Source organism: Canis aureus, chromosome 1 (assembly GCF_053574225.1).
Source record: "Canis aureus isolate CA01 chromosome 1, VMU_Caureus_v.1.0, whole genome shotgun sequence".
Classification (NCBI taxonomy): domain Eukaryota; kingdom Metazoa; phylum Chordata; class Mammalia; order Carnivora; family Canidae; genus Canis; species Canis aureus.
Window position 1 is genome coordinate 103,464,155 of NC_135611.1, and position 26,507 is coordinate 103,490,661.

The 26,507-nt window shown below is 40.0% G+C and overlaps 1 protein-coding gene across 1 annotated transcript; it reads right to left on the bottom strand.

Moving 5' to 3' along the window:
• Window positions 1-15,149: 15,149 nt before the first annotated feature.
• On the bottom strand, window positions 15,150-26,139 carry FCAR (Fc alpha receptor). Its single transcript, XM_077878986.1, is given in 5 exon segments — window positions 15,150-15,313; window positions 17,463-17,495; window positions 17,498-17,608; window positions 17,611-17,748; window positions 26,112-26,139. Coding segments are annotated over 5 exon segments (474 nt in total).
• Between the last annotated feature and the right edge of the window lie 368 nt (window positions 26,140-26,507).

Consider the following 26,507-nt stretch of genomic DNA (forward strand, 5'->3'; position numbering starts at 1 on the left):
CATGACAGTTCTATATCTCAAGTCCCTTGGTGTTGCTAATTCTTTCATTGTATTTTTGGATTTCTTTGTTTCTTCATGAAGTTTTCAACTTTATATTGCTAGTCATTCACAGCGAATTTTCCTACCTATGGAATTCCAATGAATATTGTTGTGTGTACTTTTAGCAAAAGTGTTGCCTTCCATTTGATTCTTCTGGAGGGCCCAGGTGTCTCAGTAGACTGTAACCATTTTTACATTCATTTATGGGTTTGGTCCTACATGGCTTAGGAATGGAATTCAACCTCACACTCTTGTGGAAGATGTCCACGTTTCTGATTTTTCATAAGTCTGCTTCCAGACTTGCAGCCAGATGGGTTTTCTTATTCTTTTCTGAGATGGTGATTGGACCAGTTCTAGAGCCACTTTTTCTAGAGGGAAATCTTTCCAAAGACTTGTCTTTATCAAAGTATTTTTTTTCACTCTACAATACTACTTCTACATAGAAGTCTTAGTTTGAGCTTGAATTATGAGGGCTTTAAGATATCTTAAAAATAAAGATTTATTTTCTCTGGAAGGCACTGACACCACACTTTTAAAGCTTTTCAAGTAAATATCCTATCCAGTATCTGTCTAGTAGACAAGATTTCCATTCTCACTTTAATCAAAATGGTTTTAGGTTAAACTCCATTTCTGGGAGTGGGTGATTTTACTTTTTAATTTCTCTAATTTAAAAATTTCCTTGGTTTTATTTAGGGATAATTGATAAAAAAATTTGTATATATTTAGGATGTATGTGATGATTTAATATGTGTATCCATTGTGAAATGATTACTATGATCTAACACATCCATCACTTCATTATTACAACCTTTTTTTTGTAATGAGAACACTTAAAGTCTACTCTCTTAGCAAATTTTAAGGATGCAATACAGTATCATTGACTATAGTTATCATGTTGTGCATTAGATCCCTAGAATCTATTTAGCTTAAAATTCAAATTTTTTACCCTTTGACAAACATCTCCTTATTTCCTCATTCACCAGCCCCTTACAACCATCATTTTAGTTTCTTTTTTTTAATTTTTTTTTAAAAATTTTATTTATTTATGATAGTCACAGAGAGAGAGAGAGAGAGAGGCAGAGACACAGGAGGAAGGAGAAGCAGACCCCATGCCGGGAGCCCGATGTGGGACTTGATCCCAGGACTCCAGGATCGGGCCCTGGGCCAAAGGCAGGCACTAAACCACTGAGCCCCCCAGGGATCCCCATCGTTTTAGTTTCTAGTGCTATGAGTTCAATGTTTTTAGATTTTTACCACATACAAATGAGATTATGCAATATTTGTCTTTCCATTTGTCTAGCTCATTTCACTCAGCGTAATGACCTCCTGGTTTATCTGTGTTGCTACAAATGGAAGAATGTCCTTTTTTTGTGGTTGAATTTTGTGGCTATGACACGTTCTTTATCTTTCATACATCAATGGATCCTTAGGTTGTCTCCTTATCTTGGTTATTGTGAATAATGCCGTCATGAACATAGGGATGCAGGTATCTCTTCAAGATACTGGTTATGATATGAACCTGGATATGAACCTAAACCTAGGATTGCTGGTAATATGGTAAATCTACTTCCACTTTTTGGAGTAACTGATGACAATTACTGATAACTATTTTCCAAAATGGCTGTCAAAACAGTGTGCAAGTGTTCCTTTTCTTTCACACCCTTGCTAACACTTATTATCTCTGCCTTTTGGATGCAAATCTTCCTAACAGGTGTGAGGTGATATCTCATTGGTTTTTATTTTTTTTTTGTATATTTTTAAATTGGAGTTCTATTTGCCAATATATAGTATAACACCCAGTGCTCATCCAGTTAAGTGCCCCCCTCAGTGCCCATCATCCAGTCACCCCATTCTCCCGCCCACCTTCCTTTAAATCCACCCCTTGTTCGTTTCTCAGAGTTAGGAATCTCTCATGTTCTGTCACCCTCTCTGATATTTCCCACTCAATTTCTCTCCTTTCCCCTATAATCCCTTTCACTATTTTTTATATTCTCTGTATGAATGAAACTATAAAATGTTTGTCTTTCTCTGATTGATTTACTTCACTCAGCAGAATCCTCCAGTTCTATCCACGTTGAAGCAAATGGCGGGTATTCATCATTTCTAATGGCTAAGTAATATTTCATTATATCACTGGGTTTTGATTTGAATTTCTCCCTGATCACGAGTGATGTTGGGCATGTTTATGTGTACATTGACCATTTGCATGTCTTCTTTGGAAAAATGACCATCAAGGTCCTTTGTCCTTTTTGAAATTGGGTTTTTGTTATTTATTATTTGCTGTCAAGATGCATGAGTTCCTTACACATTTTAGATATTAACCCCTTATCAGATATATGGCTTGCAATTATCTCCCAGTCTATAGGCAGTCCTTTTGTTCTGGTGATTGTTTCCTTTGCTGTACACAATCTATTTAGTTTGATGTAGTCCCACATGTTTATTTTTGCTCTTGTTTCCTTTACTTTTCATGTCATGTCCAAAAACAATCATTGACAAGATCAATGTCAAGGAGCATTTTAGGATTTTAAAATTTTAGGATTTAAGGTATTGCACTTAAGTTGCTAATCCATTTAATTTTTAATTTTGGGGTACAGTGTAAAATAAGGGTCTAATTTTATTCTTTCACAAATATTTTCTCCCAGCCTGAGTCTTTCCCCTAAGATCAGGAACACGACAGGGATGTCCACTCTCACCACTGCTATTCAACATAGTATTAGAAGTCTTAGCCTCAGCAATCAGGCAACAAAAAGAAATAAAAGGCATTCAAATTGGCAAAGAAGGAGTCACATTCTCCTTCTTCACAGATGACATGATACTGTACATAGAAAACCCAAAAGACTCCACTCCAAGATTGCGATAACTCATACAGCAATATGGCAGAGTGGCAGGATACAAAATCAATGCCCAGAAATCAGTGGCATTTCTCTACGCTAACAATGGGGCTGAAGAAAGAGAAATTAAGGAGTCAATCTCATTTACAATTGCACCCAAAAGCATAAGATACCTAGGAATAAACCTAACCAAAGAGGTAAAGGATCTATACCCTAAAAACTACAGAATACTTCTGAAAGAGATTGAGGAAGAGACAAAGAGATGGAAAAATATTCCATGCTTATGGATTGGAAGAATTAATATAGTGAAAATGTCAATGCTACCCAATGTCAATGTGTACCCAATGCTACACATTCAAGGCAATCCCTATCAAAATACCATGGACTTTCTTCAGAGAGTTGGAACAAATCATCTTAAGATTTGTGTGGAATCAGAAAAGACCCCGAATAGCCAGGGGAATTTTAAAAAAGAAAACCATATCTGGGGGCATCACAATGCCAGATTTCAGGTTGTACTACAAAGCTGTGGTCATCAAGACAGTGTGGTACTGGCACAAAAACAGACACATAGATCAATGGAACAGAATAGAGAACCCAGAAGTGGACCCTCAACTCTATGGTCAACTAATATTCAACAAAGTAGGAAAGACTATCCACTGGAAAAAGGACAGTCTCTTCAATAAAGAGACTGGGAAAATTGGACATCCACATGCAGAAGAATGAAACTAGACCATTCCCTTATACCATACACAAAGATAAACTCAAAATGGATGAAAGATCTAAATGTGAGACAAGATTCCATCAAAATCCTAGAGGAGAACACAGGCAACACCCTTTTTGAACTTGGACACAGCAACTTCTTGCAAGATACACCCATGAAGGCAAAAGAAACAAAAGCAAAAATGAGTTATTGGGACTTCATCAAGATAAAAAGCTTCTGGAGGGGCAAGATGGCGGAAGAGTAGGGTCTCCAAATCACCTGTCTCCACCAAATTACCTAGAAAACCTTCAAATTATCCTGAAAATCTATTAATTCGGCCTGAGATTTAAAGAGAGACCAGCTGGAATGCTACAGTGAGAAGAGTTCGCGCTTCTATCAAGGTAGGAAGACGGGGGGAAAAAAGAAATAAAGAAACAAAGGCCTCCAAGGGGGAGGGGCCCCGCGAGGAGCCGGGCTGAGGCCGGGGCGAGTGTCCCCAGGACAGGAGAGCCCCGTCCCGGAGACGCAGGAGCTGCACCAACCTTCCAGGGCGGAAAGGGGCTCGCAGGGAGTTGGAGCAGGACCCAGGAGGGCGGGGATGCCCTCGGGTTCCCTGGGACAGTAACAGAGCAACTGCGAGCCCAGGAGACTGCCCCGAGCTCCCTAAGGGCTGCAGCGCGCACGGCGGGACCCAGAGCAGCTCGGGGGTGCTCGGGCGGCAGCTCCGCGGAGGGGGCTGCGCGGCGGCCCGGGAGCGCGAATCCAACAGCGCAGGCCGGGAGCACAGGGTGCCGGGACACAGCCCAGGATCCGGCCTCCCCCAGGACAGGCAGAGGCCGGGAGGGCCCAGGACCGCAAGGACGCTCCTTCCCCGAGCTGAGCAGATCAGCGGCCCCGCCCCGGAGCCTCCAGGCCCTGCAGACAGAGACCTCCGGAGTTCCTGCCGGAGCTGAATCCAGGTTTCCAGAGCTGGCCCCGCCACTGGGGCTGTTCCTCCTGCGGCCTCACGGGGTAAACAACTCACCAGGCAGGTGGCAGAGCAGCTCCCCCAAGTGCTAACACCTGAAAATCAGCACAACAGGCCCCTCCCCCAGAACACCAGCTAGAGGGACAAGTTCCAGGGGAAGTCAAGGGACTTAAAGTATACAGAATCAGAAGATACTCCCCCGTGGTTCTTTTGTTTGTTTGTTTGTTTTGTTTTGCTTTTTGATTTGTTTCCTTCCCCCACCCCCTTTTTTTCTCCTTTCTTTTTCTTTCTCTTTTTCTTCTTTTTTTTTCGTTTTTTTCTTCCTTTTTTTTCTCTTTCTCTTTTCTTTCCTTCTTTCTCTCCTCTCTTTTTCTCCTTTTCCCAATACAACTTGCTTTTGGCCACTCTGCACTGAGCAAAATGACTAGAAGGAAAACCTCACCTCAAAAGAAAGAATCAGAAACAGTCCTCTCTCCCACAGAGTTACAAAATCTGGATTACAATTCAATGTCAGAAAACCAATTCAGAAGCACTATTATACAGCTACTGGTGGCTCTAGAAAAAAGCATAAAGGACTCAAGAGACTTCATGACTGCAGAATTTAGAGCTAATCAGGCAGAAATTAAAAATCAATTGAATGAGATGCAATCCAAACTAGAAGTCCTAACGACGAGGGTTAACGAGGTGGAAGAACGAGTGAGTGACATAGAAGACAAGTTGATAGCAAAGAGGGAAACTGAGGAAAAAAGAGACAAACAATTAAAAGACCATGAGGATAGATTAAGGGAAATAAACGACAGCCTGAGGAAGAAAAACCTACGTTTAATTGGTGTTCCCGAGGGCGCCGAAAGAGACAGAGGGCCAGAATATGTATTTGAACAAATTCTAGCTGAAAACTTTCCTAATCTGGGAAGGGAAACAGGCATTCAGATCCAGGAAATAGAGAGATCCCCTCCTAAAATCAATAAAAACCGTTCAACACCTCGACATTTAATAGTGAAGCTTGCAAATTCCAAAGATAAAGAGAAGATCCTTAAAGCAGCAAGAGACAAGAAATCCCTGACTTTTATGGGGAGGAGTATTAGGGTAACAGCAGACCTCTCCACAGAGACCTGGCAGGCCAGAAAGGGATGGCAGGATATATTCAGGGTCCTAAATGAGAAGAACATGCAACCAAGAATACTTTATCCAGCAAGGCTCTCATTCAAAATGGAAGGAGAGATAAAGAGCTTCCAAGACAGGCAGCAACTAAAAGAATATGTGACCTCCAAACCAGCTCTGCAAGAAATTTTAAGGGGGACTCTTAAAATTCCCCTTTAAGAAGAAGTTCAGTGGAACATTCCACAAAAACAAGGACTGAATAGATATCATGATGACACTAAACTCATATCTCTCAATAGTAACTCTGAATGTGAATGGGCTTAATGACCCCATCAAAAGGCGCAGGGTTTCAGACTGGATAAAAAAGCAGGACCCATCTATTTGCTGTCTACAAGAGACTCATTTTAGACAGAAGGAACCTACAGCCTGAAAATAAAAGGTTGGAGAACCATTTACCATTCGAATGGTCCTCAAAAGAAAGCCATCCTTATATCAGATAAACTAAAATTTACCCCAAAGACTGTAGTGAGAGATGAAGAGGGACACTATATCATACTTAAAGGATCTATTCAACAAGAGGACTTAACAATCCTCAATATATATGCCCCGAATGTGGGAGCTGCCAAATATATAAATCAATTATTAACCAAAGTGAAGAAATACTTAGATAATAATACACTTATACTTGGTGACTTCAATCTAGCTCTTTCTATACTCGATAGGTCTTCTAAGCACAACATCTCCAAAGAAACATGAGCTTTAAATGATACACTGGACCAGATGGATTTCACAGATATCTACAGAACTTTACATCCAAACTCAACTGAATACACATTCTTCTCAAGCGCACATGGAACTTTCTCCAGAATAGACCACATATTGGGTCACAAATCGGGTCTGAACCGATACCAAAAGATTGGGATAGTCCCCTGCATATTCTCAGACCATAATGCCTTGAAATTAGAACTAAATCACAACAAGAAGTTTGGAAGGACCTCAAACACGTGGAGGTTAAGGACCATCCTGCTAAAAGATGAAAGGGTCAACCAGGAAATTAAGGAAGAATTAAAAAGATTCATGGAAACTAATGAGAATGAAGATACAACTGTTCAAAATCTTTGGGATGCAGCAAAAGCAGTCCTAAGGGGGAAATACATCGCAATACAAGCATCCATTCAAAAACTGGAAAGAACTCAAATACAAAAGCTAACCTTACACATAAAGGAGCTAGAGAAAAAACAGCAAATAGATCCTACACCCAGCAGAAGAAGAGAGTTAATAAAGATTCGAGCAGAACTCAACGAAATCGAGACCAGAAGAACTGTGGAACAGATCAACAGAACAGAGTTGGTTCTTTGAAAGAATTAATAAGATAGATAAACCATTAGCCAGCCTTATTAAAAAGAAGAGAGAGAAGACTCAAATTAATAAAATCATGAATGAGAAAGGAGAGATCACTACCAACACCAAGGAAATACAAACGATTTTAAAAACATATTATGAACAGCTATACGCCAATAAATTAGGCAATCTAGAAGAAATGGACGCATTCCTGGAAAGCCACAAACTACCAAAACTGGATCAGAAAGAAATAGAAAACCTGAACAGGCCAATAACCAGGGAGGAAATTGAAGGAGTCATCAAAAACCTCCCAAGACACAAGAGTCCAGGGCCAGATGGCTTCCCAGGGGAATTTTATCAAACATTTGAAGAAGAAACCATACCTATTCTCCTAAAGCTGTTTGGAAAGATAGAAAGAGATGGAGTACTTCCAAATTCGTTCTATGAGGCCAGCATCACCTTAATTCCAAAACCAGACAAAGACCCCACCAAAAAGGAGAATTACAGTCCAATATCCCTGATGAACATGGATGCAAAAATTCTCAACAAGATACTGGCCAATAGGATCCAACAGTACATTAAGAAAATTATTCACCATGACCAAGTAGGATTTATCCCTGGGACACAAGGCTGGTCCAACACCCGTAAAACAATCAATGTGATTCATCATATCAGCAAGAGAAAAACCAAGAACCATATGATCCTCTCATTGGATGCAGAGAAAGCATTTGACAAAATACAGCATCCATTCCTGATCAAAACTCTTCAGAGTGTAGGGATAGAGGGAACATTCCTCGACATCTTAAAAGCCATCTATGAAAAGCCCACAGCAAATATCATTCTCAATGGGGAAGCACTGGGAGCCTTTCCCCTAAGATCAAGAACAAGACAGGGATGTCCACTCTCACCACTGCTGTTCAACATAGTACTGGAAGTCCTAGCCTCAGCAATCAGACAACAAAAAGAAATAAAAGGCATTCAAATTGGCAAAGAAGAAGTCAAACTCTCCCTCTTCGCCGATGACATGATACTCTACATAGAAAACCCAAAAGTCTCCACCCCAAGATTGCTAGAACTCATACAGCAATTCGGTAGCGTGGCAGGATACAAAATCAATGCCCAGAAATCAGTGGCATTTCTATACACTAACAATGAGACTGAAGAAAGAGAAATTAAGGAGTCAATCCCATTTACAATTGCACCCAAAAGCATAAGATACCTAGGAATAAACCTAACCAAAGATGTAAAGGATCTATACCCTCAAAACTATAGAACACTTCTGAAAGAAATTGAGGAAGACACAAAGAGATGGAAAAATATTCCATGCTCATGGATTGGCAGAATTAATATTGTGAAAATGTCAATGTTACCCAGGGCAATATACACATTTAATGCAATCCCTATCAAAATACCATGGACTTTCTTCAGAGAGTTAGAACAAATAATTTTAAGATTTGTGTGGAATCAGAAAAGATCTCGAATAGCCAGGGGAGTTTTAAAAAAGAAAACCATATCTGGGGGCATCACAATGCCAGATTTCAGGTTGTACTACAAAGCTGTGGTCATCAAGACACTGTGGTACTGGCACAAAAACAGACACATAGATCAGTGGAACAGAATAGAGAACCCAGAAGTGGACCCTGAACCTTTTGGTCAACTAATATTTGATAAAGGAGGAAAGACTATCCATTGGAAGAAAGACAGTCTCTTCAATAAATGGTGCTGGGAAAATTGGACATCCACATGCAGAAGAATGAAACTAGACCACTCTCTTTCACCATACACAAAGATAAACTCAAAATGGATGAAAGATCTAAATGTGAGACAAGATTCCATCAAAATCCTAGAGAAGAACACAGGCAACACCCTTTTTGAACCGGCCACAGTAACTTCTTGCAAGATACATCCACGAAGGCAAAAGAAACAAAAGCAAAAATGAATTATTGGGACTTCATCAAGATAAGAAGCTTTTGCACAGCAAAGGATACAGTCAACAAAACTAAAAGACAACCCACAGAATGGGAGAAGATATTTGCAAATGACATATCAGATAAAAGGCTAGTTTCCAAGATCTATAAAGAACTTATTAAATCAACACCAAAGAAACAAACAATCCAATCAAGAAATGGGCAAAAGACATGAAGAGAAATCTCACAGAGGAAGACATAGACATGGCCAACATGCACATGAGAAAATGCTCTGCATCACTTTCCATCAGGGAAATACAAATCAAAACTACAATGAGATACCACCTCACACTGGTGAGAATGGGGCAAATTAACAAGGCAGGAAACAACAAATGTTGGAGGGGATGCAGAGAAAAGGGAACCCTCTTACACTGTTGGTGGGAATGTGAACTGGTGCAGCCACTCTGGAAAACTGTGTGGAGGTTCCTCAAAGAGTTAAAAATAGACCTGCCCTACGACCCAGCAATTGCACTGTTGGGGATTTACCCCAAATATACAGATGCAGTGAAACGCCGGGACACCTGCACCCCGATGTTTATAGCAGCAATGGCCACGATAGCCAAACTGTGGAAGGAGCCTCGGTGTCCAACGAAAGATGAATGGATAAAGAAGATGTGGTTTATGTATACAATGGAATATTACTCAGCTATTAGAAATGACAAATACCCACCATTTGCTTCAACGTGGATGGAACTGGAGGGTATTATGATGAGTGAAGTAGTCAGTCGGAGAAGGACAAACATTATATGTTCTCATTCATTTGGGGAATATAAATAATAGTGAAAGGGAATATAAGGGAAGGGAGAAGAAATGTGTGGGAAATATCAGAAAGGGAGACAGAACGTAAAGACTGCTAACTCTGGGAAACGAACTAGGGGTGGTAGAAGGGGAGGAGGGTGGGAGGTGGGAGTGAATGGGTGACGGGCACTGGGGGTTATTCTGTATGTTAGTAAATTGAACACCAATAAAAAATAAATTAAAAAAAAGGATAAAAAGCTTCTGCACAGCAAAAGAAACAGTCAACAAAACTAAAAGACAACCTACAGAATGGGAGAAGATATTTGCAAATGACCTATCAGATAAAGGGCTAATATCCAAGATCTATAAAGAACTTATTAAACTCAACAGCAAAGAAACAAACAATCCAAACATAAAATGGGCAAAAGACATGAACAGAAGTTTCACAAAGGAAGACATAGACATGGCCAACAAACACATGAGAAATTGCTCCACATCACTGGCCATCAGGGAAATACAAATCAAAACCACAATCAGATACTACCTCACACCAGTGAGAATGGGGAAAATTAACAAGGCAGGAAACAACAAATGTTGGAGAGGATGTGGAGAAAGGGGGACCCTCCTGCACTGTTGGTGGGAGTGAACTGGTGCAGCCACTCTGGAAAACTGTGTGGAGGTTCCTCAAAGAGTTAAAAATAGATCTGCCCTTCGACCCAGCAAATGCACTGCTGGGAATTTACCCCAAAGATACAAATGCAGTGAAACGCCAGGACACCTGCACCCCGATGTTTATAGCAGCAATGTCCACAATAGCCAAACTGTGGAAGGAGCCTCGGTGCCCATCGAAAGATGAATGGATAAAGAAGATGTGGTCTATGTATACAATGGAATATTCCTCAGCCATTAGAAACGACAAATACCCACCATTTGCTTCGACATGGATGGAACTGGAGGGTATTATGCCGAGTGAAGTAAGTCAATTGGAGAAGGACGAAGACAAACATTATATGGTCTCATCCATTGGGGAATATAAAAATTAGTGAAAGGGAATAAAGGGGAAAGGGGAGAAAATGAGTGAAAATATCAGTGAGGGTGACAAAATATGAGAGACATCTAACTCTGGTAAATGAACAAGAGGTAGTGTAAAGGAAGGTGGGCGAGGGTTTGGGGTGACTGGGTGATAGGCACTGAGGGGGGGCACTTGACAGGATAAGCACTGGGTGTCATGCTATATGTTGGCAAATTGAACTCTAATAAAAAATAAAATAAATAAATAAAAAATTTTAAAATAAAAATATATTTTTTTCCAGTCTGTAGTTTGTCTTATAATTCCCTTGACATTGTTTTTTTTATTAGTGTTCTTTTTAAGTTTTTAGTTTTAATAAAGTTCAGCTTATTTCTTGAAGTTTGATTGTTTCATAGTTTGTATCTTTGGTGTTGTATCTGAAAAGACATCACTATGGGGCACCTGGCTGACTCAGCGGAGTGTGTGACTATTGATCTCAAGGTTGTGAGATTGAGACCCACATTGGGTGTACAGATTATATAAATAAACAAACAAACAAACTTGAGAAAAAATCAGTTGACTATATTTATGTGGGTTCTATTTCTGGGGTCTCTACTCAGTTCCATTGATCTATTTGTCTATTATTTGGCCAATAGCACACTGTTTTGATTATTGTGGCTTAAAAAAAAAGATTATTTATTTATTCATGAGAGACACAGAGAGAGAGGCAGAGACATAGGCAGAGGGAGAAGCAGGCTCTCCATAGGGAGCCTGATGCAGGACTCCATCCCAGAATCCCGGGATCACACTCTGAGCCAAAGGCAGATGCTCAACCACTGAGCCACTCAGGAGTCCAACAGAATCATCTTTGAAGGTATGGTTTGTGTTATCCAGTCTTGAAATTGTTTACTATGTATCAGGCTTTGTTTTGTGTTGTTTGCAACCATTAACTAACTCTTTGAAACCTCATGATAACCCAGTGAAGTTGGTAGCATTTATCCCCTCAGTTTGCAGACAAGAAACTGAGGTATGGGATGCCTGGGTGGCCCAGTGGTTGAGCATCTGCCTTCAGCCCAGGGCGTGATCCTGGGGTCCCAGGATCAAGTCCCACATCGGGTTCCCTGCAGGGAGCCTGCTTCTCCCTCTGCCTGTGTCTCTGCCTTTCCCTCTCTCTCTCTCTCTCTCTCTCTCTGTCTCATGAATAAATAAATAAAATCTTTTTTTTAAAGAAACTGAGGTATGAAGAAGTTAAGTAAATGGCATGTTTTATCCAGCTAATTAGAGGTGTTGTATGATTGCTTTAGGGGGATATGCCCCTCAACCTTCAGCGTCTTCCTTGGACACCACATACTATGGTAAACCATACCATCCTCTTCACGAAGTTTGTTTCTGGTTTCTCATAAAGTCTTCTTAGGCTCACACTCATACTCCTGGGACAATCTCTGTTTAGAGACTGTAAGCCATGTTGGAGATGATGGATTTCAAACCATCACTCAATCACTTAAAGGGTGAGCAACACCCAGTATGTCACTAACAATTTATTCATTTTTTGGCACTTAAAAAAACTTTTTGAGATATAACTCACACACCATACAATTTACCCACTTAGAGTGTATAATTTAATGATTTTTAGTATATTCACAGAATTGCTCAACCGTTACCACAATGTAATTAAAAATTTTTTTTACTACCACAAAAAGAAACCCCATGCCTGCTGGTCATTGATGCCTATTTTCCCCTCACTCTGCCAGCCCCAGGAAACCAGTAATCTACTTTCAGTCTCTACAGACCACAAAGAACTAAGAGCTTTTCACAAATTGTAGTAAAAAATATATATAATTTTTTTATCATTTTAACTATTTAAAAATTTTTCTTTATTGTAGTAAAAAAATATAACATGAAATTTACCATCTTTACCAATTGTACAGTAGTGTGCAGTACATTCACACTGTTGTGAAGTGAGGCTCCAGAACTTTTTCATCTTTCAATACTTAAACTCTATACCCCCAAGGGGAATTGTTGCTTGACAGATAGGGTTTCATTTTAACCATTTTTTTTTGTATGGTTCAGTGTCATTAAGCACATTCACACTGTTTTGGGACCATCACCACCATCCCAAACTGAAACAGAATCCATATATTTGTATCATTATTCAAATCATAACATTTTAAAGTTTTTGTTTATTTACTCTTAAGTAGTCTCTATACCCAGTGTGGGACTCAAACTCACAACCTCAAGATCAAGAGTCTCATGCTTTACCAACTGATCCAGCAGGTGCTCATCAAATCATATCATTTGTGAGTGTCTGTTTGCTCACATGAGAGGTGGATTGAATAGAATAAAATTCACAGCCTTGAAGTATGCTCCTATAAATGAAGTGACTAGCATAAAGCCTAACATAGAAGTGAAGGTCCTGGTATATAAGTCCCCATACTCTTCCCCTAAGCCAAGCCTTAGGGGTAACCTAAATCAACCCAATATATGAACTATCAGAGGCTAATGCACTCACCATTCAGTCCTTGAAATAAAAAAAAGGCAAAGCAGAATTTATTTTTGCTATGTTGAGGGAGAGTGATGCTGGCCAGACATGGTGTCTGGTGTCTTTGAGCCTCTGAGCAGAGCCTACAGATGACCCTAGACAGGGTTTTTGGGAAATGTGGTTTCTCAGGGCCTCTTGTAGTTTGGTATCATCTGTAAAAATGTTTTTTTGAGGGGGACTCTGATTGGCTGCCATTCAAGGTATGTTTACGGGAGTAAACTTGTTTCTGATTGGCTGATATTTAAATGCAAGGAGCTGATTGGTTGAATTGCCAAGGCATTTTCACTGAGGTGAGTGCTCCTTGACAATGGGTGAAAAATTGGTTCTGGTGGCTCCTTGTCATCATGGCTACAGGATAATATAGTCTTTTCCTAGGATGGGAGGATGCTTTTATTCCCAAGGTTATAGTATGCTTTCCAAACAAGGCTCTTATGTGGAAAAAACCAAGCGTGTGAGGCTAATCTTATCCCTCTGTCAGGATCCAGCCCCATTGCATCCTGGCTCTGCTGTAAAGTCTCTGATTAGCCATCCTCTGAAACTGTGGCACTTACTCATAGTTTTGTCTGGCCCAATCACTAACATTTTCTCATCAACTTATTCATTCATAATCTCACTAAATATTTATAATATTTTATGCCTTGTAGACCTCATGATAAATACTACAAAGGGATGGATCAATAGACTAACCAGTCTATTGAAAATTCACAGAGGAGATGCTTATTGGAGCTATTTTCACTAGTCTATTGACTTTGCATTAGAGACATGAGACATTTTGAAATGTTACATATATACAATGGAATATTGCTCAGCCATTGAAAAGAATGAAATCATATATATCATATATATATGATATATATATATATTTATTTATTGGAGTTTGATTTGCCAACACATAGTCTAACACCCAGTGCTCCCATCAAGTACTCCCCTCACTGCCCAGGCACCCACTCAATCCATCCCCTTGCCATTTGCAATGATGTGGATGGAATTAGAGGGTATTATGCTAAGTGAAATAAGTCAATCAGGGAAAGACAAGCATCATGATTTCACTCATAGTGGAAATTAAGAAACAAAACAGATGAACATAGCAGAAGGAGCTATGAAAAGGAACGGAAGGAGCTAGGGAAAAATAAAATAAGATGAAATCAGAGAGAGAGATAAACCACAGAGACTCTTAACTATAGGAGACAAACTGAGGGTTGCTGGAGGGGATGAGGATAGGGAAATAGGGTAACTGAGTGATGGGCATTAAGGAGGGCACTTGATGTGATGAGCACTGGGTGTTACATGCAACTGATAAATCACTAAACTCTACCATTGAAACTAATAACACACTATGTTAATTAATTTATTTTAAACAAATAAATAAAAAGAAAAAATGTTAGTTTCTTAACAATGGGGAAAACATGACTAGGTGATGGGACACCAGAAGCACATATGTCATGGAATATATGGTATGATGAGTGGACAGTGTTAATAATTAATTAGTAGTATTAATAATGAGTGGAATTCTAAGTGTTAAGGTTTTACCTAGAAGGATATGAGGGGATCTGGTTTTGCTGCTAAATTCAAGACAGAATGAAGTTTTGAGCCAGATCTTCTTACAGAGGCTGGGAGAAAAATAGCAATGAGAACTGAGAATTCTTTTTCATGCTTTTTATCACAGGAAATGAGTTAAGCCAAGACTATACCAAGAATTTTCTCACCAACATCTAGAAAGGTGGTGTACAACGATACCAGATATGTATAAGAAAATACCATTGGATTGGTTTGAAAGTGGATCCAAAATTCTTAGTGCCTCATTCTCTTTTGTTCTCCCAGTAGCTCTGCAGGACTCCACAGTGCTGACTCACTTCTGCTTCACTGACAGGTATCTACCTTGTGGGTGTTAGGAGTTTGTCCAAAAGTCCATTCTGTCTAACATTCCTGTTTACTCTGGCTCAGTTCAGGAAAATCTGGCCAGTTTTCCTTGTTTGGAGCGTGATGACTATGCCAATTTTCAACCAGTATGGCCAGGAGAGCCAGCCCAGCTACACTCATTCAGATCAAATTCCCCATCGTGTAATCTTGGTTCACTAGATCTACAGACATAATTCAAAGGAGATGAGCAATCACTGGTCATGTTCCATTTCATCCCAACCCCAGAGCCCTGAAAGGGGAACTCATTTCCCTATTTGTGATTACAGTCAGAACCCCTCCTCAACAAGCTTATGCATTCATGAGCACCATACTTAATCTTTGAGCCTGGGTCCAAGGGGGAGTCTTGTGAACTGCAAAGGAGGTGATCATGTGAATGTTGTATTTGCTTTTCATTCCCTCTTTATGTGGTGATTTCCCTGAAAGTCTAGTCATATCCTTACAACACCTCCACATATTCAGAACCCTAAATTTTCTCCTCTACATTTTCTTCATCTCACATATGACTTGTGTTCCTCTTTCATACGTGAAAAAGGATAGCACTATTCATATCTGGGAAGCAGCTTGGAGAAAATTTTCAGATACTTTTAGGTAAAATGTATCTCCACTATTGTATGACTGTTTACTAGACATTGCTGTTCTCTGAATCTTTAAACACATTTCTTTATTTGTTATATGGACTTTCTGGGCCTATGTCCTTTCAAGGATGTAATAAAATACTGTGAGATGACAATGCTCAGAAATCATAGTAACTCTCTCTTGTTAAAATACAGAAATTAATTTCAAATGGATTTGGAATTTCAAATTAGTTCCTAATTGCAAAGTGCAAAATATTTTGAGTTTAAGAAAATAATACAGGGTGGTAGTATCCTGATACTGGATTAGATGATTTCTAAAACAAAATACGGTGACTATCTGCTCTAAAGAAAAAGACTAATAAATTCACTCCTTCTCCATCAATGCCTAATTATCCATGCATTGTTAAATTAAAAGAGCACTCTAGCCTGTATGATCTTACACTGCCATGACTAGTATTTGTGCTCAGTTTGTTGAGTGACCCAGACAAGGTGGGCATGAGAGATTAATGTGGTTTCCCTGTTCAGTGATTAGCAGTCGCTTCCCTTTGCTGTAACCTGTCTTCTGCTGAGCAGAGAGATGCAAACACTATGATAATGTGGCTTGTGTTAGAGTTTTTAGAATTCTTCTCACAAGCTGTAAGTTACCAGCCGATCACTCAGAGTGGAGCCTAGTACTGAAGATTAGTTTAAGGGTTTCCAGATACAACTAAGCATGTGAAGATGAGAAGTGGGTTAGTTTGAGGTGGGGTCTGGGATCTATTGTCTCAACAATGCTCCTTGATGTGATTCTGAACATTGGTCACTCTATTCTTAACAAACCAAATATATTTTTTAAAGATTTTATTTATTTATTCATGAGAGGCACAGAGAGAGGCAGAGACATAGGCAGAAGGAGAAGCAGGATCCCCATGAGGAACCTGATGTGAGACCGATCCCAGGACCCTGGGATCACGACCCGAGCCAAAGGCAGACACTCAACCCCTGAGCACACATGTTCCCTGGACCAAATATTTTTATTTATTTATTTATTATTATTATTATTATTATTTTAAATAAATTTATTTTTTATTGGTGTTCAATTTGCCAACATACAGAATAACACCCAGTGCTCATCCCGTCAAGTGTCCACCTCAGTGCCCATCACCCAGTCACCCACACCCCCCACCCACCTCCCCTTCCACCACCCCTAGTTCGTTTCCCAGAGTTAGGAGTCTTTATGTTGTCTCCCTTTCTGATATTTCCCACTCATTTTTTCTCCTTTCCCCTTTATTCCCTTTCACTATTTTTTATATTCCCCAAATGAATGAGACCATATAATATTTGTCCTTCTCCTATTGACTTATTTCACTCAGCATAATACCCTCCAGTTCCATCCACATCGAAGCAAATGGTGGGTATTTGTCATTTCTAATGGCTAGGTAATATTCCATTGTATACATAAACCACATCTTCTTTATCCATTCATCTTTCGATGGACACCAAGGCTCCTTCCACAGTTTGGCTATTGTGAACATTGCTGCTATAAACATCGGGGTGCAGGTGGACCAAATATTTTTAAAAGGCACTGTCTGGAGAACTCTAGGAGAGGATGTGGAAGTTGAATGGGGTGTGGATGAAAGTCTTTCTTTGCAGTCTCTACTGCCCCACTGTTCTTTCTCAGTGCATCTCTTTGCATTCCTGCTGGATGTGAAGGCCCTGAGGAGAAGGACACAGGGCTGGGTTGGGGTGCACCTACCTGTGACCACAAGCTGCAGGGCATCACTAGGGCTGACCACACATAAGGGCTGCCACTGTGCCAATCATAGCACCTGTAGTTCCCTGAGAAGCTTTGGTTCACAGGACCTAGAATAAAGGTGCCTTGATGTTCCCCATTTTGGGTTATGAAAGGGTGGCTCCTCCTTCCCTGGTCAGTGAAAATATATCAAGTGGGATGTGTGCTGAATTTCACTGTAATGAGATCTTCTCCCCTAGCTTCACCAAGGCGCTCTGGGCAGCAGAGAGGAAGGGTTTGTCGTAGAAACCTAAAAGAGAAGAGAGTAAGCTATTAGCAAGGTTTTTCTTCCTTTCCCTCTTATCCTCACCCCCACCCTTTTCTTTTTATTTTTTAAATTGAAGTTCGATTTGCCAACATATAGTATAGCACTGGGGAGTCTCTCATGTTCTGTCACCCTCTCTGATTTTTCCCACTCATTTTCTCTCTTTCCCCTATAATCCCTTTCACTATTTTTTATATTTCCCATATGAGTGAAACCATATGATGTTTGTCCTTCTCTGATTGGCTTATTTCACTCAAAATAATACCCTCCAGTTCCATCCATGTTGAAGCAAATGGTGGGTATTCATCATTTCTAATGGTAGAATAATCTTCCATTGTATATATAGACCACATTTTCATTTATCTTTTCATGGACACCAAGGCTCCTTCCACAGTTTGGGTATTGTGGGCATTGCTGCTATAAATATTGGGGTGCAGGTGTTCCAGTGATTCACTGCATCTGTATCTTTGGGGTAAATTCCCAGCAGTTCAATTGCCAGGTCATAGGTAGCTTTATTTTTAACTCTTTGAGGAACCTCCACACAGTTTTCCAGAGTGGCTGCATCAGCTTGCGTTCCCACCAACAGTGCAAGAGGGTTCCCCTTTCCACATCCTCCCCAAAATTTGTTGTTTCCTGTCTTGTTGATTTTTGCCATTATCACTGGTATGAGGTGGTATCTCATTGTGGGTTTGATTTGTATTTCCCTGATGGCAAGTGATGTGGAGCATTTTCTCATGTGCTTGTTGGCCATGTGTATGTCTTCTTTTAAAAAATTTATTTATTTATTTATTTATTTATTTATTGGAGTTCAATTTACCAACATATAGCATATCACCCAGTGATCATCCCATCAAATGCCCCCCTCAGTGCCTGACACCCAGTCACCCCAACTCCTTGCCCACCTACCTTTCCACTACCCTTTGTTCGTTTCCCAGAGTTAAGAGTCTCTCATGTTCTATCATCCTCACTGATATTTTCACTCATTTTCTCTCCTTTCCCCTTTGTTCCCTTTCATATTGCCAAAATGAATGAGACCATATAGTGTTTGTCCTTCTCCAATTGACTTACTTCACTCAGCATAATATCCTCCAGTTCCAACCACATTGAAGAAAATGGTGGGTATTTGTCGTTTCTAATGGCTGAGTAATATTCCATTGTATACGTATACCACATCTTCTTTATCCAGTCATCTTTTGATGCACACTGAGGCTCCTTCCACAGTTTGGCTATTGTGGACATTGCTGCTATAAACATTGGGGTGCAGGTGTTCTGGTGTTTCACTGCATCTGTGTCTTTGGGGTAAAACTCTAGCAGTGCATTTGCTGGGTCATAGGGCAGATATATTTTTAACTCTTTGAGGAACCTCCACACAGTTTTCCAGAGTGGCTGTACCAGTTCACATTCCCACCAACAGTGCAGGAAGGTTCCCCTTTCTCCACATCCTCTCCAAAATTTGTTGTTTCCTGCCTTGTTAATTTTCCCCATTCTCACTGGTGTGAGGTGGTATCTCATTGTGGGTTTGATTTATATTTCCCTGATGGCCAGTGATGCAGAGCATTTTCTCATGTGCTTGTTGGCCATGTCTATGTCTTCCTTTGTGAAACTTCTGTTCATGTCTTTTGCCCATTTCATGATTGGATTGTTTGTTTCTTTGCTGTTGAGTTTAATAAATTCTTTATAGATCTTAGAAACTAGCCCTTTATCTGGTAGGTCATTTGCAAATATCTTCTCCCATTCTGTAGGTTGTCTTTTAGTTTTGTTGACTGTTTCTTTTGCTGTGCAGAAGCTTTTTATCTTGATGAAGTCCCAAGAGTTCATTTCTGCTTTTGTGTCCCTTGCCTTCGTAGATGTATCTTGCAAGAAGTTGCTGTGTCCAAGTTCAAAAAGAGTGTTGCCTGTGTTCTCCTCTAGGACTTTCATTGACACCAGCGTTTTTTTTTTAAATTTATTTATGATAGTCACAGAGAGAGAGAGGCAGAGACATAGGCAGAGGGAGAAGCAGGCTCCATGCACCGGGAGCCCAACGTGGGATTCGAACCCGGGTCTACCAGGATCGCTCCCTGGGCCAAAGGCAGGCGCAAAACCACTGTGCCACCCAGGGATCCCGACACCAGTAGTTTTATAATTGTACTTCTGAATTGAAAATCTGACATTGTACTGAAATCCAAATTCTGTAGCTCTGTGGCAGAGAGTACTTTTTTCATTTCTTTTTTTTTCTGTGGTTATTTCTTCCTCTAGTCTTTTTGTCCAGTGCAGAGTGTATGTATGAGAGGGATGAGTCAAAAATCTCAACCATGACCGAAGCCAAATATACCCTAGATGATTCTGAAGAGGTCAGAGACCAGAAAATAAAAGAAAAAGAAGAACAGAATAAAATAAAATAAAGGTTCACTAAAGTGAAAAAACAATTTTAAAACAAAGAAGTAAAAATTAAAAGCCAAAGCCAAAAACAAAGAAGATGAAAAAAGAAAAAGAAATAGAAATAACATAAAGATAAGAAATAATGAAAAGGATTATAAGGGAAAGGAGGGAAAATGAGTGGGAAAAATTACAGAGGGAGACAAACCATGAGAGCCTCCTAAATCTGGGAAATGAACAAAGGGTTGTGGAAGGGGAAGTGGGTGGGGGGATGAGGTAACTGGGTGACAGGCACTGAGATGGGCACTTGATAGGATGAGCACTGGGTGTTATACTATATGTTCACTAATAGAACTGCAATAAAAAAAGAAAACACAAAAAAGGGGGAATGGTGGTGGTGAGTAAGTGGTAGTAGAGAGAGAATGTAGTCTACCTGAGGGCTTGTAGAGGGTGATCCTCTTGGTTCTAAGTTTATTTTGCTCTGTATGTTAGAAGATGCTCAACCCCAAATTTATATAAATCAGTAATACTTATATAAAGCCCTAACATTGACCACAAAAACATAAAGAAGATAACGGGGGTGGGGGTAAGAATGGGAAGAAAGGGAGAATATAATCACACAGAATGATCCAGCAAGGTGTTCCCCTTTGTTCTGGGTGTATGTTGGTAGTGTTTTAGAAGAAGCTAACTTCCACCATTGTATTTCAAAACGAGGCAGAAACAACAAAAAACAAATACCCATGTCTTGCATATCTACCAAAATTAAATTGACTATGTTGAAGGGAATCCAGAAGTGAAAAATACATCTAAAACATTTAAGTATTATTTATATTATTTATATTCCCCAAATGAATGAGAACATATAGAAGGGAAGGGAGAAGAAATGGGTAGGAAATATCAGAAAGGGAGACAGAACATGAAGACTCCTAACTCTGGGAAACGAACTAGGGGTGGTGGAAGGGGAGGAGGGTGGGGAGTGGGGGTGAATGGGTGATGGGCACTGAGGCGGGCACTTGAAGGGATGAGCACTGAGTGTTATTCTGTATGTTGGCAAATTGAACACCAATAAAAAATAAATTTATTATTAAAAAAATGGAAAAAAATTTATTATTAAAAAAATAAAATAAGTCTCTTGTAGACAGCATAAAGTTGGATACTGTTTTTTAATCCACTCTGACTATCTATGTATTTGATTTGGGTGTTTAATCCATTTATATTTAAAGTAATTACTGACAGGGAAGTATTTGCTTTAGGATTTTGTTGTTTTCTGTATGTTTTATAGCTTTTTTGGTTCCTCATTTCTTCCATTACTATCCTCATTTGTATTTAGTTGATTTTTGTTGTTGTTATATATTTTCATTATCTTCTTTTTCCTTTTGTATATATTCTAGAGATATTTTCTATGTGGCTATGGTGGGGAATACATATAGCATCCTGATATTATAACATAGTAATATAAATTGGAAGTAACTTAATTTCAATCACATATAAAAACTCTACTTTTACAGGTCAACCCCCTAACTTTATGTTATTAATGTCACAGATTACATTTTTATATATTGTGTGCCCATTAAAATATATTCATAATGAATTTTTGTGCATTCATCTTTTAATTCCCATCAAAATAAAGGATGGAGTTACACACCAAAAAATAAAAAATAAAACATGTAAGTGTAGAAATATGAAAGTCAAAAAGGCCAACAGGAAATACAAATCAAAACCACAATGAGATACCACCTCACACCAGTGAGAATGGTGAAAATTAACAAGGCAGGAAACAACAAATGTTGGAGAGGATGTGGAGAAAGGGGAACCCTCTTGCACTGCTGGAGAGAATGTGAACTAGTACAGCCTCTCTGGAAAACTGTGTGGAGGTTCCTCAAAGAGTTAAAAATAGAGCAACCCTACAACCCAGCAATTGCACTGCTGGGGATTTACCCCAAAGATACAGATGCAGTGAAAGACCAAGACAACTTCACCCCAATGTTTATAGCAGCAATGTCCACAATAACCAAACTGTGGAAGGAGCCTCAGTGTCCATCAAAAGATGAATGGATAAAGAATTTATGGTAAATATAATATAATATAATATAATATAATATAATATAATATAATATAATGGAATATTACTCAGCCATTAGAAATAACAAATACCCACCATTTGCTTCGATGTGGATGGAACTGGTAGGGTATTATGCTGAGTGAAATAAGTCAATCAGAGGACAAAAATTATATGGTTTCATTCATATGGGGAATATAAAAAATAGTGAAAGGGATTAAAGGGGAAAGGAGAGAAAATGAGTGGGTAATATATGAGAGGGTGACAGAACATGAGAGACTCCTAATTCTGGGAAATGAACAAGGGGTAGTGGAGGGGGTGATGGGTGGGGGATGGGGTGGCTGGGTGCTGGGCACTGAGGGGGGCAGTTGACGAGATGAGCACTGGGTGTTATGCTATATGTTGGCAAATTGAACTCCAATAAAAAAATACACAAACACACAAAAAAAAAAACCCAAAAAGGAAAAACTTAAAAATGAAGGATTGGTAAAACATTGTAGTTAAGGTGAGAAAAGAGAAAAAATATTGGAGATTTTTAGTTTGATATAAAAATGAATCATAATGGAAAAAGAAAAAAAAAGAAAAAATGAGAAAAAAATGAGAAAAAGGGACCCTGTAGTTCTACATCCTATTTTCCCTCAGTCCTGGAGGTTCCCAACGCTGCTTGGTCAATAAACCTGCTCTTCCTTTGTCCTTCCAGCTGGTATGGGGGAGGGGTCTTCTGAGAATCAGTTGTTGTGCCTGGGGGGTAAATGCCCTGCCCCTTGCCAGGTGCTGGGCTCAAAGTGAGTTGTTTATCCTGTGAGGCCTTTGTTCTCTAGAGGCCCCACCTCTCCCAGGCACAAGGTGAAACAAAGAGGAAAAACAACAATGGTGTTGGCTAAATTTCCAGGTCTGGAGTCAGCTCCCTGTGAGTAACTAACTGTAGTCTCCCAGTCCACACTGGCCTAGATGCTCCAGGGGGCAGGTGTTGGTGCATTGATCTCCATAGTTTGCGGGGTGCCCAGTTGCAGAAAAGTTCTCGCTTTCTTGTGTCCTCCCCACTTTTGCCTGTCCCAGGGGGGAATGGAGGATGGCTGGCTTTGTCTGCTTGGGCACCCTGGATCTGGGACCCTGTGCTGCTGGACCTGTGCTCCTGGGGACAGCCTCTCTTGAAGGGAATAGGATAAGCCACCTCTGTCCAGAGCCTGGCCACCTAACCTATTGGTTTCTCCCAAATGTCCTGGAGGGCTGTGGCACTCCAGCCCTTTACTGATAATCTGACCACGGTTTGGGGTGAGCTTTACCCTGGTTGCTTCTCCTCTTCTAGTGACTCTGGGAATCTTGAGGCTTCACTGCCCCTCCTGCAATTCTGCCCAACTTCCTTGCTAATCATTTTTCTGTTAGGGAAAACTGTGTGGATTTTTAAAGTTCCTGCTTCTCTAGGGCTCTGGTTCCTGTCCCAGAGCCGTTCACTGCTTTAGCCTGGCTACTTGTGGTTTCTCTCCCTTACTTTATTCTTTTTTATTTTATTTTTCGCTTTTCTACCTTATTGGAAGTGAAATCTTTTCCACTGTAACATTCCAGATCTTCTCTCTTTAAGTCTCAGGTCAAATTCATAGGTGTTCAGGTTGTTTTGAAAGTTATCTAGGGAAGTGTGTGGGTCAGGTGAGTTGAGGACCCCTACTCTTCTGCCATCTTGCCCCCCTCCCTTAATTAAAATTTAAACATTAAGAAAAATTAATCTCAACAGATATAAACCTTTTGATAAAACACATCAATTCCTAATGAAAAGAAAAACTTGTCAGAAATGAAGGGGGTTTCCTTCAATTGATGAAGGTATTGTTGGCAATCAGCACCTAGACATCATCTTTCAAGGGAAGAACTTGAAGTCCTACTCTCTGTGATGGGGAAGGATCCAAGTATCTTTCCTATGACCATCTATTCAGCACAGCATTCTATGCATTTAATTGGAGATGCCAACCAATCCAATGAAGCAAGACAAAGTGATAAGCATTGAAATGGATAAGAATAATACTTGCATTGCTGTGTGATTACACCATTGTGTGCATAGAAAATTAAAAATATAATATAAAGATGTATTACCAGGGTTTTCCAGAATTACTGGATACGTGGGCAATATTTACAAGTCCATTGCATCAGGCTTCTGGTTCTGGATACAGATGAACTAGGTGAATGTCTCCCTCATGAGACCGGTTTTGCACTTCTGACCTCCAGAATTATAAGAGAATAAATTTATGTTGTTTGAAGACACCAAGTTTGTGGTCATTTGTGATGGCAGCAATTGGAAGCTCTTTCAACCACTTAAATTTTTTAAAATAGTTTCTATAGCACAACTTTTCTTCCTTCTACTTTTTCAATGTGGTTGAATATATATTACACACAATTTACCATGTTAAACATTACTAAGGTATGTAATTCAGTGGCATGAAGTACATGTACCATATTAGACAAACATCACCACTTTCCATTTCCAGAATATTCTTATTACCCCAACAGAGATTCCCTACCCATTACATAGTCACTCCCATGTGCCTTTGTCACCAGCCCCTGTCAATCTCTATTCCAAGGCTTGTCTCTTGAATTTGTATATTTGATTCCTATAAGTGGAATCACACAATATTGACCTTTGTGTCTGGATTTCTTTTTTTTTTTTTTTGTAAGTTTTTAAATTTAAATTCGATTTGCCAACATATAGTATAACACCCAGTGCTCATCCCAAGTACCCCCATCAGTGCCTGTCACCAAGTCACCCCATCCCCCTGCCCGCCTCCCCTTCCACTACCGCTTGTTCATTTCCCAGAGTTAGGAGTCTCTCATGTTCTGTCACTCTCTCTGATATTTTCCAGTCATTTTGTGTCTGGATTTCTTAGCACAGTGTTTTCAAAGCTCAGTCACGTTCATTCTTTTACTTTTAACCTATTTACATGATTATGTTTGAAGTGAATTTCTTATGCTGAGTAAAATAAGTCAATTGGAGAAGGACAAACATTATATGTTCTCATTCATTTGGGGAATATAAATAATAGTGAAAGGGAATAGAAGAGAAGGGAGAAGAAATGGGTAGGAAATGTCAGAGAGGGAGACAGAACATAAAGACTCCTAACTCTGGGAAATGAACTAGGGGTGGTGGAAGGGGAGGAGGGTGGGCGGTGGGGGTGAATGGGTGATGGGCACTGAGGTGGGCACTTGAAGGGATGAGCACTGGGTGTTATTCTGTATGTTGGCAAATTGAACACCAATAAAAAATAAATTTATTATTTAAAAAAAATGAAGTGAATTTCTTATAGAATGCAAATAGCAGATTCTTGTTTACACTTGTTTTTCTTAAACTCATCTTACAATCTTTGTCTTTTAAGTGTTGTGTTTATATCATTTATATATATATAATGTAATTAGTGAAGAGATTGTAATCAGATTCATTATTTTATTTTTGCTCATCCTCTCTTTTGCTTGTTCTTCTATTTCCATTTTCTGCCTTTTCTTGGCTTCAAGAAATATTTTTGGTATTCCAATTTCATGTCCCTGTTGGGGTTTGGGTGTCTTTAAGTGGCTGTCTAGACATCATATACATACCTAAGTTTACTTGGTCAGGCTAGAAGTAGTATTTTCCCCCTTCCCATGAAATATGGGAACCCTACAAACATCTAAATGACTGTCCTCAACCCTTTACATTGTAGTTGGTACATGTTTTGTAATTAGGACACATCCAGGGCTGTGTTGGAGCTGAAGGATGGAGGATAGGCAGATGAGTCCTCCCCAGACTACCTGCTTCTGCCCAACAACCCCTGGACAGCTGGGGGTGCAGAGAATGTCAGGGCTGATTGTGACTAGTGTGAGAGGGGCCTTGGTGTGACAGGTGGAAAAATGAGGGGAGAAGGGCACCCTTGCAACTCCCTATCTGTTTCCTTTCCAGAGACCCTCCCCAAACCCTCCATCTGGGCTGACCGAGCCCCCATGGTCAGTGAGGAGAGGCCTGTGACCATCTGGTGTCAGGCGTCTCTGCAGGCTGATGTCTACTCTCTGTATAAAGAGAGGGTCTCTGGATCCTTGTCTGTGAAGATCTCACAGGATTCTAGCAACAAGGGCTTACTCCGTTGAATCCATGAACCCACATGATGCAGGGCAATTTGAGTGTGCATATCAGAGCAGGAACAGCTGGTCATAGCAGGGTGACCTCCTGGCCCTGGTGGTGACAGGTAAGGACAGGAGCTGGCTCATCCTCCCTGAGGCATCTCCTCCAGGCAGAAGGGAATGGAGGATGATTTCAGGGGACCCCTCCACATAGTCTACAGTACATGGGGTACCTGGGGTAATGGCCCTCTTT